The sequence below is a fragment of the Salvelinus namaycush genome, chromosome 18 (assembly GCF_016432855.1).
Source record: "Salvelinus namaycush isolate Seneca chromosome 18, SaNama_1.0, whole genome shotgun sequence".
Classification (NCBI taxonomy): Eukaryota; Metazoa; Chordata; class Actinopteri; order Salmoniformes; family Salmonidae; genus Salvelinus; species Salvelinus namaycush.
Genome location: NC_052324.1, coordinates 21,927,086 through 21,941,878, shown reverse-complemented (window position 1 = coordinate 21,941,878; position 14,793 = coordinate 21,927,086). Strand labels below are relative to the sequence as shown.

Genomic DNA, 14,793 nt, shown 5'->3' with positions numbered 1-14,793 from the left:
TCATTTTCATTCACGTTGTAATGCTTTCATATCAGGAAGGGTACCACATAACTGCGGTTAGACTCATAAGCAGGAAGTGGTTTTGTAACCATGTGGTTTTATATTAGAACTGCATTTTCTTTTGTCGGTACTGAAGTGTGTGTTAGTTTACAAAATATTCAGTGATAGATCACAAGTGTACTCTTTCTTGCTGCTGGCACAGGACTGGAAATGCAACCATAGGGGAACTAAAGAATCAGCCTTTCACATAGGTATCGTTTTATTGTGTCTTGTTCTGGATCACCTGGTCTGCCTGATGATGAATATGGGACATACACCATTCTTTGCTTACAGTTAACACATGCCCTGTATGTAGTGGAGGGTGTGTGCTCTCGCATAGTTGTGACTGTTTTTTCCCCCTGTGTTCTGTGGCAGTATTAGATCCTGAAGGGGAGCGAGACACCAGTAAGAGACAAGTCAGGGAGGAGGGCAGAGGTGTGGAGGGGACACTGAACCAGGTGAGACGGGACACTGTCATTTATCACTCATAAGGACTCCAGGCAGCTTGAGACACTTTCAGTACTCTCACATCCTTCATTTCTTATTTGTGTTTAATTTCCCCACTGCTTTCAGTTCTCTATTTCTTCAAACATCAAATAAGCATAGCAAATATTAGGCTTATGTAAAGGGATGAATTTTCTCCGAAATTTTTTATGTTTTCTTCTTCTTTACAGAAGTTGTAAAATAACAAAACCCCAAGTCACCTGAAGTCACATGCATGTCTTCTCTGATATGTCTGATATGTGGCCATACAATTTGAAAACACAAATATATCTAAAGGGAATGATTTCTACAAATAATTTTTTTAATGGAATGTGAAGTACAGAGGCTACCGAAAGTCGAGTGTTTGTTATTGATGAGTGTATTTTATGTTTATGGTTTGCGTATGTTCATTGTGGCATAAATTCACAATTTTGTTTTGTCATCATCATAGGAAATAATATTGCTAAGTGTCATGTTGCAATATCACAAATCTGAACGTTTCAGCTTATTCACAAATGAGTAATAGGAGGAAGGTGATTATTTTATGTGGGAGTTAAGTGGGTGGTGTCTTATGGAGTGTGAAAGAATAGACGTACACATTTCCCTGTAATTGCACTATCTATCTACACATACAGAAACTGCAGGAGTTCCACTCAGACACAGTTCTGGTAATTGAAGATTTGAAAATAAAAGTTAGAGCAGAGAAGCATCAAATTTCCAAGACACTGATCTGAGATGAAAGACTGTGGTTTCTGTGGTGACAAGTGGCCTGTTGATAGCATCAACCTGGCATCAATCAACGTGAGTCTTGTTGACACATTGACATCAACATCTCCTACGCCCTTTTCCTAAATGTGAATGTGGGGGAAATGTAGAGGCTGTTTACTGACAGTCTTTCACAGCGATATTCATGCTTATTTTAGTGTGTGGTTTACTGTGATGTATATTGTATGCTGGGCTTTATGACTCGGACTGCAGTTGTTTCCTGTATGAAACCAATGTCACATGGAGCTGACTGACATCTCTCTGTTTTGTGGTCCAGCCATGAATAGAATGCATTTATTCAATATAGTATACATATAAATTAACAACTGGCTTGCTTATCTTATAATACTTACTGTAAACCTGTTCAATAGTCATGTGCAACTAATGCATTACGTTTTTAGAAAAATACTATTGAATATTTTCTGGAAATGTATTGCCCTATATGACTAATCCATATTCCAGTCATAAATGCTTTGTCTTTGTTCTTATGAAATTTGCAGTGTAACTCATTGACTAACAGATTAGATGTGAAGATGGCTGTGTATGTCATTAACAATTATTCTACAACTCTGTAAAGTACTTAACCATTTAACAAAATATATTTTGTTGAAAATAACCTAAAAAGCAACGTAACTCATCTATCCATAGCAAGAGAAAGAGTTGCAGCTGGCCAGTCAAGACAGGAAGAAGAAAGTGAGAGAGCGTTGCATGGTGTTGGTGGAGGCTCATGGATGAAAGATGGGCTGTTGTAGCTGGGAACTGTGTCTATGGGACAGCTGTAAAGAGCTGTGAGTCAGTCAGTGCTATCCCAAATAGGGGCCTACATCTTCACTATGACTCACCACTGGGTCCCGCTTCTCGGAACCAGTAACCACAGATAGGAACCTGATTCAATATGAAACTCTGGTTGACTTTTGCCTACAGTGCAGCATACACCACCGAAACAAAATAGTCTCTGTATTTGGTGATTCAGACTGGGATATTGTATTTAACATATGTTTTCATTTTCTACTCTCATTTGATGTAAATGCAATAAAAAATATCAAACCTCAACACTATCTGTCCAGAACCCTGTGCAAATTGAACCTGTATGCTGTTGCACAAAACCGATATTTTCCCATTCAGAATTTGGACTGTTGCCAAAAATGATCTTTTTACAATATTTATAGTACAAATTATGATACGGTATCAACAGTTTTGGGAATCTCAGCTTCCTATACTTTTGTAATGTTAGTAAGTGTCAGTTTGATCAGCTTAAAGTGTCATAGACACTTCTCATCCTGACGAGTGCAGTGAATTTGAGGACATTTATTGGTGAGCGCTGGGGTTAATTTCTGCTTGCCTCTACTGTTTCATTTCTCATTTGGTATCCACCGCATGTTGTGACTTTTCTACTCGTTAGTGTTTGCTTACACAAAGCTTAAACAGAGTTCATAATAATCAATTCCTGAAATATGCCTCTGAAAACAACTCTATGCTTCACCAATAGCACTACTGATAATTGCAAACAGAATTTTTTTACCTCACTTTTTTTGCATGGAACAGATTCTAATCATGTGAACTACTTCCTACGCTACTCAGTCTTTGTCATTTCTAAATTACATTCATCCCATTCACTTTCATGTCAGTGGAAAATAAATGTATAACAAAGGGCTTGTGAGTAAAGGCTTTGTGGGGGAAAGAGGCCTTTCATACGGTGTAAAAAAACTATTCATACCTTTAATATTTGTTATTACCAGGTCCAGACCATATGTCTGTTGGTTTCCCTTTTGTACAGGATGTATGGTTAGTTATTGAAAGGGGTGGTAAAAGGCAACTCAATTCTAGTTGTCCAAGAAAGGACAAGTAGTCTGAGAACAGACTGAGACTTTGTTGCAATCAACAACAAAAAAAGTATTTCCTATCGTAAGATTGGTTTATTTGCTCATTGCAGTTCTGTTTTGAAGACTTACATGTAAAGTAATAGTATGCATTCCTGGAATTGGATTTACATTTCTATAATTTCTCTCCCTCTTTTGTCGATCTGGTGGTCTCTACCGTAGAATTCTGCAGCGATGGAGATTTCTGACTCGGCCAGTGACTGTGAGGAGAGGCCCAGTTCTAGCCCAATGGAGACAGAGGAGAGGTCCTTCATAGCAGGTTTGCACTGTTTCATGAAGGACCGTGGCACACCCATCGAGAGGATACCACACCTGGGCTTTAAGCAGAGTGAGTCCATGTTCAAAGCATATAGCCATAGCTTTATCACCCAATCTCTATCTGCATACATTATTATATAGATTCATTTCCTCTGCTCTTCAGAGCACCTCAATCTCGAGCGTAGTTTGAAGTAAATGCATGTGTTAAGACCATCTCATCATACTATAGCTTCATAGCGAACAATATTAACTATATCATTGTTCAATGTCCCCATGTAGTTCAAATGCATATGGTTTCTACTTGCAGTTAACCTGTGGAAAATCTACAAAGCTGTTGAGAAGCTTAGCGGTTACGACTCTGTGAGTACACCCATATATAGTACAGAATCATTCAATACCAGACATAGGTTGTTGCTGTTTCTTTACACTTGACCTGATTGTTGATCATACATACAGATGGCAGTGATAGCTACTCTCATTGTATATATTTGTTATGTTGTCAAAGAGACCACGCAGCTTAGCATCTTGTGTGGCACATTAGCTTTAGTTGACAGGATGTTAACATGATTGTTCCTACCACATTAAGAGCCGAGTCCACACTAGACTGCCAACATGAACCTGGCCATGTAGCCTACCGTTCTACTGCTTTGTTCTCTTTGGCTGAATGAAGTTTCCACTCTGTGGCATGTGTACACGCCCAATGTGCTGAGAGAGGAAGGGTTTCTCTGAAATGCCACTTGAGTCAGATTTCACAGCAGCTTGGCCAATAGGACCTTGTTCTCTATTTTAGTAATGGGCCATTCATTTAAGCTCCCTCCATATATTCTTAATTAGTTCCAAAAGACAGATTAAACATTGTCTTATACTGTACGTCAAATATAGGAATAGTGATTCTGGATTAGTGTCTTAAAGGTGCATGTTTGCTCACTATGGTGTATGATGCAACAGGTGACATCGCGGCGGCTGTGGAAGAATGTGTATGATGAGCTGGGCGGCAGCCCAGGCAGCACCAGCGCTGCTACCTGCACCCGCAGACACTATGAGAGGTGAGGACAGATACTGCTTTGCTCCCGCTAACCTGTCAGTCAAATCACTCCATCTCTACCTGTTTTCATGGTGTCATCTGTTTGTGTTAAATACAGGCTTGTTTTACCCTTTGAGAGACAGTTGAGGGGGGAGGAGGACAAACCTCTGCCTCCAAGCAAACCGCGCAAACAGTATAAGAGGAGTCCAGATGGCAAGGGGAGCAAGTCTGAGGGCAAGAGGAAGAGGCCCCATCTGGAAAAGGAGACAGACTCTGAGGTACCTCACCTTTTACCTGTTAATGGCCATTGTCATAACAAAGTCACTTCCTGTTCTCTATTACTCCTGCCTATGTACCCCACCTGTATGAGTGGAAATGACCTCTATATGTTGTCTTGTTACAGGGCCAGGTACATTCTACTCCATTGTCTCCATGGACTACTCCATCTGAAAGCCTCCACCCAGACCATCCTCCACCAATCAGTGAGACTACCGTGTGTGACGACCTCTCTTCCTCAGCATGCACCCTATCCCGCCCAGCCCAGGGCCCTACCTCATGCCCCTGGAGAGGAAGTCAGCTCCAGTCTGCTGCTGCAGATATCATCTCTCCTCTGGAGAAGAAGAAGCGTATGGCCCAGGCCAGCCTGAGCGAGTCCCAGGACTCCCAGAGCGCCAGACAGGGGGACTGTAAGGGCAGGCCCTCTGTGATCCACTGCTCCCAGTCCCCAGGGCTGCTCCTTCCCAGCCGGACACGCACTACCTCTGAGGGCTCTCCTCTCCCTCCGTCCTCCTCCTCCTCCCGTAGCCCGTCCCCCTACTCCATCTCTTCTGAGGACTGTCCAGCACTAACTGAAGACAGGCCCCCAGTACCAAAACCAGAAGTACCCCTTCATTTTTCCAGCAACCCTATATCTGCCCACAGTGGGGTCCACAAGCCTCAGACCTGCAGGCCTGATGTCAAGGAATATGTTGGCTTCCTTGGAGGACAAAGAGATTTCCCTCAGGTCAGCCCCCTACCAGTTGAAACTGTCTCTATCAAAGGTCGAAGTAAAAACTCTGTATGGAGCCCTGTCTGCAATGGGAGTAACAGACATCCAGCTCATCAAATACCCCCACCAACGTCTTGCACATATACTGTTAGGTCTTGCTTGGTTCCATCCACCTCCAGTTTCACCAAGGTTTATCCCAAGTCTATGGAGTCTTTGCGGCCTATACCCTTTCAGCCAGGTTACACATTCCATCAGAACCCAAATAGGCCCATGTTGCATGATGACCGTCTGATCTATAAGAAGAAACTACAGATGGTCCCTCGACATTATCAGACGGAGAAAAAGGAGAAGTCCAGGACAATGTTGCCCAAGCCACTTCCAACTCAACAGCCTGTGTTCCACCCTAATGCCAGCATCCCAGTGTCCTACCTCATCCCAGCCTATGACAGGACAAGGGGAGACTCTGGGCAGAAGCCACCTGTACACCCTCTCTTTATACCTACCCACGTCAGACTGTCCCAGTCCCAGACCAGCCCTATGTACCGCCATGTCCCAACGGGACACACCCATACTTCCTCTTATGAGCCTGCTCTCTACTCCTATCCCTTTCACATTCCTATATGTAATCCCCATACTGGATACAGCATCACTGGTGTGCATTATCCTCACACCAGGCTTTGATAGCCCAGCCTCACTCTCAGACTCAAGGCCTAATGACAATGTGACAAGTCAAACAGAGATAATGACAGTACCTGCCTCGTTCTAGACATTTTCAAAACTTGCCTCGAACACCGCTGCATTCTATGTGAGTGATCAACAGAGAAACATTGTTGTGATTGTTATGCTGAGATGTGCTCCCCTCCTTGGCAACTGACAGAATTGCACTGATAAAAAGGACTATACTTTCTGTATTTGTAACAATAACTTTGAGGTTTACTGCTATGCACATGTGCTTTTATGGTATGATCCAATCATTTTACATTGATATAATATATGAAACAACACAGATTTATTTTTCTATTTCTGAATAAAATCTAAAATAATTCCTGTCTCATCCTAGCCTGCATTCTTTGGTAAGTAACCATGGTCTTTTTTTCTACAATATTTTAATTACTTTTGAGCCAAATCAAACTTCTAATTAACATGCTCCATGATAAATGTTTGAGAAATGGGACATAGCACTTGAGCCATGGAAAGTAAACTACTGTTCATTAAATTAAATATTTCATAAATGTCCCTAGCACAGGGCAATGCCTGAGCTGAAATAAACATAGTTTTGCAAATAATACTTGTATTGTATTTACTGTAGGCGTGAACCAAACACTGCGCGTTTGTTGCGCACATTTGAATGTCTCCGACGCATTCACGCATTGCATTCAGTTGGCGCGAACTTTAACCGGAAGTGTGTGTTTCTCGTTTGTTGTTTCTGTGTTGTGCTGTCGAAATCGAGCTTTACAGTGTTGTTATTTGTAGTTGTAATGTAGAATGTTAACATTCTGCGTAGTTCAGCAGAGTACCAACGTTTTCTGGTCAGCCGTTGAATAATTATTGTAGACTAAGCAAGTCCGCTGAAGAGCAATCATGTCGGATGTGATGTCTGATGATCATGATGCCAGCGACATGAGCGGAGGAGATGACGGCCAAGAAGATGTGATGACTCCATCGGAACTGATTGGGAAACTGGAAGAGGTAGATAACTAACTAGCTAGCTAGCAATGTTCACTATACTGTAGCCAGACACACATGTTTTGCAATGCACAGATCCTGTCAATACAAAAAAAGACCTTGTCACTGCTGCTACTCTATCATAAAGTATGTGTGTGTGTGCTCCTCTGTCCCCAGGCTTGGCTGAATGAGAAGTTCTCTCCTGAGCTTCTAGAGAACAAGTCAGAGAGGGTGGAGTGTGTGATGGAGCAGCTGACTCACATGGTAAATGGTAGTGGGGTGCCTTGCATAACTGAGGGGTGCAGCAGCTGTGTGTCTGTGAGCATGAAGGTTCCAGTAATAATAACAGGACTAATACCTTGTGTGATTCTGTTGACAGGAGGACAATCTGCAGCGGGTTAGGAAGGGTGATATGAAAGCCAGTGTCCACCGCATGGAGATTGACAGGATTCGCTATGTCCTCAGCAGCTACCTCCGCTCTCGCCTCCAAAAGGTAGCAACATCCCAGCATGGTGTTTGATGATGTTCTTATGAGAGGGACTATAAATCAACGCTCAGATTGACACCGTTCTCTCTGGTCCTTTGTTACCTATGTAGATTGAGAAGTTTTTCCCTCATGTCCTGGAGAAAGAGAAATCTCGAGCAGAGGGAGATACTTCGTTCCTGTCTCCAGAGGAGTTTGCCTTTGCCAAAGAGTGAGTGTTTTGGTGACGTTGCCGTTTGCGGTTATAATGTCTGTAGCTGGACGAAAGTGTGTGCGTTGTTCGAATGTCTTATTTACTTCCATTATTATTTCTCATATGTGCTGTGTTCCATCTCTTCCATTCAGATATCTGGCCAACACAGAGACCTATCTGAAGGCTGTAGCTCTGAAACACATGCCCCCAAATCTACAGACAGTGGATATGCTAAAAGCAGGTGAGGCCTGGCAAGGTATTATTTACTGTAAACAATATTCTGATGGGCTGCTTATATAAAATATCAGTGGCATAATGTTTAATGTGCAGGATGGAAGCATTGATTAACTCCCATGTGTAATGATGTGTACCCAGTGCCAGAGCCCTGTCTGGACTCCTTTGTGTTCCTGCGTGTGAGGGCGAGACAGGAAAACATCTTGGTGGAACCTGAGACAGACGACCAGAGGTACAGTATCACATATGATCATTGGGCTGATTGATGGGTGCTACAGCTTCACGAGAGCAGCTCCATTTTTATTTGGAAAGGCATACTACTATCTCATTTTGATGATGAAGTATCAAGATTCAAGAATAAAGTCATGATTTGGATGTTATTCATGCGGTATTCTGTATATCCAGTAGGTGGCAGCATATGTCTGTATACAGTGCCTTGCAAAAGTATTCACCCCTTGGCATTTTTCCTATTTTGTTGCATTACAACCTGTAATTTAAATAGATTTTATTTGGATTTCATGTACTGGACATACACAAAGTAGTCAATTGGTGAAGTGAAATGAAAAAAATTACTTGTTTCAAAAATATAAAATATATATATTTTTAAACTGAAGTGGTGCATGCATATGTATTCACTCCCTTTGCTATGTAGCCCCTAAATAAGATCTGGTGCAACCAATTACCTTCAGAACTCACATAATTAGTTAGATTGCACACAGGTGGACTTTATTTAAGTGTCACCTGATCTGTCAAATGATCTCAGTATATATACACCTGTTCTGAAAGGCCCCAGAGTCTGCAACACCACTAAGCTAAGCAAGGGGCACCACCAAGGAAGCGGCACCATGAAGACCACAGAGCTCTCCAAACAGGTCAGGGACAAGGTTGTGGAGAAGTACAGATCAGGGTTGGGTTATGAAAAATATCTGAAACTTTGAACATCCCACGGAGCACCATTTAAATCAATTTTGTTTTAAATGTAAAGAATATGGTACCACAACAAACCTACCAAGAGAGGGCCGCCCACCAAAACTCAAAGAACAGGCAAGGAGGGCATTAATCAGAGAGTCAACAAAGAGAACCCTGAAGGAGCTGCAAAGCTCCACAGCGGAGATTGGAGTATCTGTCCATAGGACCACTTTAAGCCGTACACTCCACAGAGCTGGGCTTTACGGAAGAGTGTCCAGAAAAAAAGCGATTGCTAAAGAAAAAAATAAGCCAACACGTTTGGTGTTCGCCAAAAGGCATGTGGGAGACTCCCTAAACATATGGAAGAAGGTACTCTGGTCAGATGAGACTAAAATTGAGCTTTTTGGCCATCAAAGAAAATGCTATGTCTGGTGCAAACCCAACACCTCTCATCACCCCAAGAACACCATCCACACAGTGAAGCATGGTGATGGCAGCATCATTGTCACGTTCCTGACCTGTTTTCTCTTGTTTTGTATGTGTTTATTGGTCAGGGCGTGAGTTTTGGGTGGGCAGTCTATGTTTTCTGTTTCTATGTTGGTTTTGGGTTGCCTGGTATGGCTCTCAATCAGAGGCAGGTGTTTGACGTTTCCTCTGATTGAGAGTCATATTAAGGTAGGTTGTTCTCACTGTTTGTTTGTGGGTGGTTGTCTCCTGTGTCAGTGTTTGTATGTTACGCCACACGGGACTGTTCTCGGTTTGTTTGTACGTTCGGTCTTTTGTGTAGTCATTTTCCTGTTCGTGAGTTCTGCGTTGTATGTAAGTTCGCATGTCCAGGTTTGTCTACTCCGTTTTGTTGTTTTGTTAGTTTATAGTGAAGTTCGTGTTTTCGTCTTTTCTGTAAATAAATAATGTCAACTTCAGAAGCTGCGTTTTGGTTCAATCCATGCTCCTCCTCTTCGGATGAAGAGGAAGAGGAGATCCGTTACAGAACCACCCACCAATCCAGAACCAAGCAGCGCAAGTTTGAGCAGCGGCCAAGAAATCAGGACTCATGGACTTGGGAGGAAGTATTGGAGGGAAAAGGACACTGGGCTCACATTGGGGAATATCGCCGCGCTCGTGAGGAGATGGAGGCAGCGAGAGCCCAAGAGCGGTGGTATGAGGAGGCAGCAAGGAGACGTGGCTGGAAGCCCGAGAAGAGACCCCAAAAATTTCTTGGGGGGGGGGCTAAGAGGTAGTGGGCCGAGGGCAGGTAGGAAACCTGCGCCCACTTCCCAGGCTTACCGTGGAGAGCGGGAGTACGGGCAGACATCGTGTTACGCAGTAGAGCGCATGGTGTCTCCTGTACGTGTGCATAGCCCGGTGCGGGTTATTCCACCTCCCCGCACTGGTAGGGCTAGATTGGGCATTGAGCCAGGTGTCATGAGGCCGGCTCAACGCGTCTGGTCTCCAGTGCGTCTCCTCGGGCCGGCTTACATGGCACCAGCCTTACGCATGGTGTCCCCGGTTCGCCTACATAGCCCGGTGCGGGTTATTCCACCTCCCCGCACTGGTCGGGCGACGGGGAGCATTCAACCAGGTAAGGTTGGGCAGGCTCAATGCTCAAGGGAGCCAGTACGCTTGCACGGTCCGGTATTTCCGGCGCTACCTCCCCGCCCCAGCCCAGTACCACCAGTGCCTACACCACGCACCAGGCTTCCAGTGCGTTTTCAGAGCCCTGTTCCTCCTCCACGCACTCTTCCTATGGTGCGTGTCTCCAGCCCAGTGCCTCCAGTTCCGGCACCACGCACTAAGCCACCTGTGCGTCTCCAGAGCCCTGTACACACTGTTCCTTCTCCCCGTACTCGTCCTGATGTGCGTGCCCTCAGCCCGGTGCCACCAGTGCCGGTACCACGCACCAGGCAAATAGTACGCTTTGAGAGTCCAGTGTGCCCTGTCCCTGCTCCCCGCACTAGGCTTGAAGTGCGTGTCTCCAGTCCGGTGCCTCCAGTTCCGGCACCACGCACCAGGCCTACAGTGCGTCTCAGCCGGCCAGAGTCTGCCGTCTGCCCAACGGCGCCTGAACTGTCCGTCTGCCAAGCGCCGCATGAACTGCCCGTCTGTATTGAGCCTTCAAAGCCGCCCGTCTGCCATGAGCCTGCAAAGCCGCCCGTCTGCCATGAGCCTACAGAGCCTTCCGCCAGACAGGAGCCGCTAGAGCCTTCCGCCAGACAGGAGCCGCTAGAGCCTTCCGCCAGACAGGAGCAGCCAAAGCCTTCCGCCAGACAGGATCAGTCTGAGCCATCCGTCTCCGCAGCGCCATCTGAGCCATCCGTCTCCGCAGCGCCATCTGAGCCATCCGTCTCCTCAGCGCCATCTGAGCCATCCGTCTCCCCAGCGCCGTCTGAGCCATCCGTCTCCCCAGCGCCGTCTGAGCCATCCGTCTGTCCCGAGCCATTAGAGCCGCCCGTCTGTCCCGAGCCGTCAGAGCCGTTAGTCAGTCAGGAGCCGCTAGAGCCATTCGTCAGTCAGGATCTGCCAGAGCCGCCAACCAGACAGGATCTGCCAGAGCCGCCAACCAGACAGGATCTGCCAGAGCCGCCAACCAGACAGGATCTGCCAGAGCCGCCAACCAGACAGGATCTGCCAGAGCCGCCAACCAGACAGGATCTGCCAGAGCCGCCAACCAGACAGGATCTGCCAGAGCCGCCAGTGAGCCATGAGCGTCCAGAGCCGCCAGCCAGCCATGAGCGTCCAGAGCCGTCAGCCAGCCATGAGCGTCCAGAGCCGTCAGCCAGCCATGAGCGTCCAGAGCCGTCAGCCAGTCCAGAGCTGCCATGTATCCAGAACTGCCACTCAGTCCAGAGCTGTCTCTCTGTCCGGAGCTGCCCTTCAGTCCGGAGTTGCCCCTCTATCCTGAGCTACCTCTCTATCCTGAGCTACCTCTCTATCTTGAGCTACCTCTCTATCCTGACCTACCTCTCTGTCCTGAGCTACCTTGTCCCGGAGCTGTCCCTTATTTTGGTGTTGCCTCTTCTATTAGGTGGGTGGAATAGGAGGGTGGTCATTCTGAGGGGGAGAAGTAAGCTGGGATTGACTATGGTGGGGTGGGGACCTCGCCCAGAGCCTGAGCCACCACCGTGGTCAGATGCCCACCCAGACCCTCCCCTAGACTTTGTGCTGGTGCGCCCGGAGTTCGCACCTTAAGGGGGGGGTTATGTCACGTTCCTGACCTGTTTTCTCTTGTTTTGTATGTGTTTATTGGTCAGGGCGTGAGTTTTGGGTGGGCAGTCTATGTTTTCTGTTTCTATGTTGGTTTTGGGTTGCCTGGTATGGCTCTCAATCAGAGGCAGGTGTTTGACGTTTCCTCTGATTGAGAGTCATATTAAGGTAGGTTGTTCTCACTGTTTGTTTGTGGGTGGTTGTCTCCTGTGTCAGTGTTTGTATGTTACGCCACACGGGACTGTTCTCGGTTTGTTTGTACGTTCGGTCTTTTGTGTAGTCATTTTCCTGTTCGTGAGTTCTGCGTTGTATGTAAGTTCGCATGTCCAGGTTTGTCTACTCCGTTTTGTTGTTTTGTTAGTTTATAGTGAAGTTCGTGTTTTCGTCTTTTCTGTAAATAAATAATGTCAACTTCAGAAGCTGCGTTTTGGTTCAATCCATGCTCCTCCTCTTCGGATGAAGAGGAAGAGGAGATCCGTTACAATCATGCTGTGGGGATGTTTTTCATCGGCAGAGTCTGGGAAACTGGTCAGAATTAAAGGAATGATGGATGGTGCTAAATACAGGGAAATTCTTGAGGGAAACCTGTTTCAGTCTTCCAGAGATTTGAGATCGGGACGGAGGTTCACCTTCTAGCAGGACAATGACCCTAAGCATACTGCTAAACCAACACTAGAGTGGTTTAAGGGGAAACGTTTAAATGTCTCGGAATGGCCTAGTCAAAGCCCAGACCTCAATCCAATTGAGAATCTGTGGTATGTCTTAGATTGCTGTACACCAGTGGAACCCATCTAACTTGAAGGAGCTGGTGCAGTTTTGCCTTGAATGGGCAAAAATCCCAGTAGCTAGCTTATAAAGACATACCCCAAGAGACTTGCAGCTGTAATTGCTACAAAAGGTGGCTCTACAAAGTATTGACTTTATGCACGCTCAAGTTTTCTGTTTTTTTTTGGTCATATTTCTTGTTTGTTTCACAATAACAAATACTTTGCATCTTCAAAGTGGTGGACATGTTGTGTAAATAAAATTATACAAACCCCCCAAAAATCGATTTTAATTCCAGGTTGTAATGCAATAAAATAGGTAAAATGCAAAGGGGGTGAATCCTTTCGCAAGCCACTGTATATGTGTTTTCAATTTACTGTTACTGTCTGCAAGAATATACCAGTGTACTCCACAGACATTGTTTTGTTATTTATTGATATTCCTGGTCTTTTGCTATTTGAAATTTTTTGTCCATTATTTTCTTTCAGAGAGTATGTTGTAGATCTTGACGAGGGTTCTCAGCATCTGATGCGGTATCGCACTATAGCACCTCTGGTTTCAAGTGGAGCAGTACAGCTAATTTAACTGTCAAGGTACTCAACTAATAGGCCACACTGATTTCCCTCATATCTAATCTATGACACACACACACACACACACACACACACACACACACATCCATACTGTGTTTTTAAAATATGTTGGAGTGTGCATGATTCCAATCCAAATCTTACATAATAGACTGCTTTGTACTGTCATCATTTTAATTTTTAGCCTTTGCTTTTTGCCCTGAACATGGTCTCTTGGCAGTTAACCAAGTTGGATTCTCTCTCTTAGAACGTTTGCTTGAACAACGCATTACCAACACAACAATGAGGCAATTTGCCTCTGAACTGCAACACAACAGGCAGTATATTATGTTAGCATGTTTGCAGATCTGTCTCTGTAATAACATAGGCATAATCTATTTGGTCTGTTTTAGGTGCCTCTGTCCTTGGTTCAGATGCAGCTGTTAGTCTCCAGTTGTGATGGATGATGACCAGAGGAACACTGACTCCCTTCATTGAACATTGCCTATATTGATTGAAGTACATTGAGGAGGGCTATATGGGCGTTATTTGTGGACTACCAACTCTTCAGGAGCCGGGCATGAACTGGAATGTCTGCAAATATGTTACTGATTTACGTACCTGAGGACACTCATATCTCTCACATGAAGCCTGCTTATAGTTGTAATGGTGATCATTGGATATATAGGAGGCTATAAGTGAGAGAGACTTGAGGATGACAGGAATACAATCATGTTATCTACATGTACATTATTAGGTTGAGTGGTACAAACAAATATAGTGAGTGTGTTTGCTGCTTGTACAATAAATGTGATTTGAATGGTGTAGAGAATGCCATTTGCAATTATATGTGAGAATACTCTTGCTTTCCAACCACGGTGCAAGCATGCCATTGCCATACATGAATTTGTATTTGGTGTGCTGTTGCTGCCTTGGTCATATGATGTGGTCTATTTCAAATCTGGGTGTTAGAATTGCTTAGACCAATAGAAATAAAGATGTAGATTTATGTTTTTAGACAGACTGATATTAATACTTTGACTCCATGGTATGATGACAAGTCCCCTGTTTTGGGGACCTGTGTGTTTCTGGAGCCGGTTCCGATCGCTTAAATCGATATGTGGACACAAAATGGCTTGCATTGAGCGGTAGCCCTGATTCTCACGCATACAGGAGTATGTCTCTTCTGCCTTTGTGAAGCATGATAAGAAATCTAACACCACTTGAAGCTGGGATATCCCTCCTACCATTTAATTTGGTCTTCCGACTGTCAACTCCTGGCTGAACCCCACGTCACAGCTGCTAACAATGCATATTCCTGGAATCCTTACAT

The 14,793-nt window shown here is 44.9% G+C and overlaps 2 protein-coding genes across 2 annotated transcripts; both read left to right on the top strand.

The window, feature by feature from the left end:
* The first annotated feature begins 340 nt into the window (after positions 1–340).
* Positions 341–6,658, top strand: LOC120062877 (AT-rich interactive domain-containing protein 5A-like). The gene is made up of 7 exons (XM_039012945.1): positions 341–347; positions 415–497; positions 3,330–3,495; positions 3,733–3,785; positions 4,374–4,471; positions 4,568–4,727; positions 4,853–6,658. Exons 1-7 carry the CDS (start codon positions 341–343, stop codon positions 6,116–6,118), a joined length of 1,833 nt encoding a protein of 610 aa, XP_038868873.1. The 3' UTR covers positions 6,119–6,658.
* Positions 6,659–6,829: 171 nt separating this feature from the next.
* LOC120062747 (DNA replication complex GINS protein SLD5-like) lies at positions 6,830–14,307 on the top strand. Its single transcript, XM_039012811.1, has 8 exons — positions 6,830–7,126; positions 7,280–7,366; positions 7,482–7,595; positions 7,700–7,797; positions 7,932–8,020; positions 8,155–8,245; positions 13,380–13,484; positions 13,874–14,307. The coding sequence occupies exons 1-7, from the start codon at positions 7,019–7,021 to the stop codon at positions 13,474–13,476; spliced, it is 684 nt and encodes a 227-aa protein (XP_038868739.1). The 5' UTR covers positions 6,830–7,018; the 3' UTR covers positions 13,477–13,484; positions 13,874–14,307.
* The last annotated feature ends 486 nt before the right edge of the window (positions 14,308–14,793 follow it).

Excerpts from the sequence above, each read along its gene's own strand:
- LOC120062747 (XM_039012811.1), top strand. The coding sequence starts at position 7,019 with ATGTCGGATGTGATGTCTGATGATCATGATGCCAGCGACATGAGCGGA. Across the intron at positions 7,367-7,481 it reads TGGAGCAGCTGACTCACATG|GAGGACAATCTGCAGCGGGT; the intron begins GTAAATGGTAGT and ends TTCTGTTGACAG. Across the intron at positions 7,596-7,699 it reads TCCGCTCTCGCCTCCAAAAG|ATTGAGAAGTTTTTCCCTCA; the intron begins GTAGCAACATCC and ends TTACCTATGTAG.
- LOC120062877 (XM_039012945.1), top strand. Across the intron at positions 3,786-4,373 it reads AGCTTAGCGGTTACGACTCT|GTGACATCGCGGCGGCTGTG; the intron begins GTGAGTACACCC and ends ATGATGCAACAG. Across the intron at positions 4,472-4,567 it reads ACCCGCAGACACTATGAGAG|GCTTGTTTTACCCTTTGAGA; the intron begins GTGAGGACAGAT and ends TGTTAAATACAG.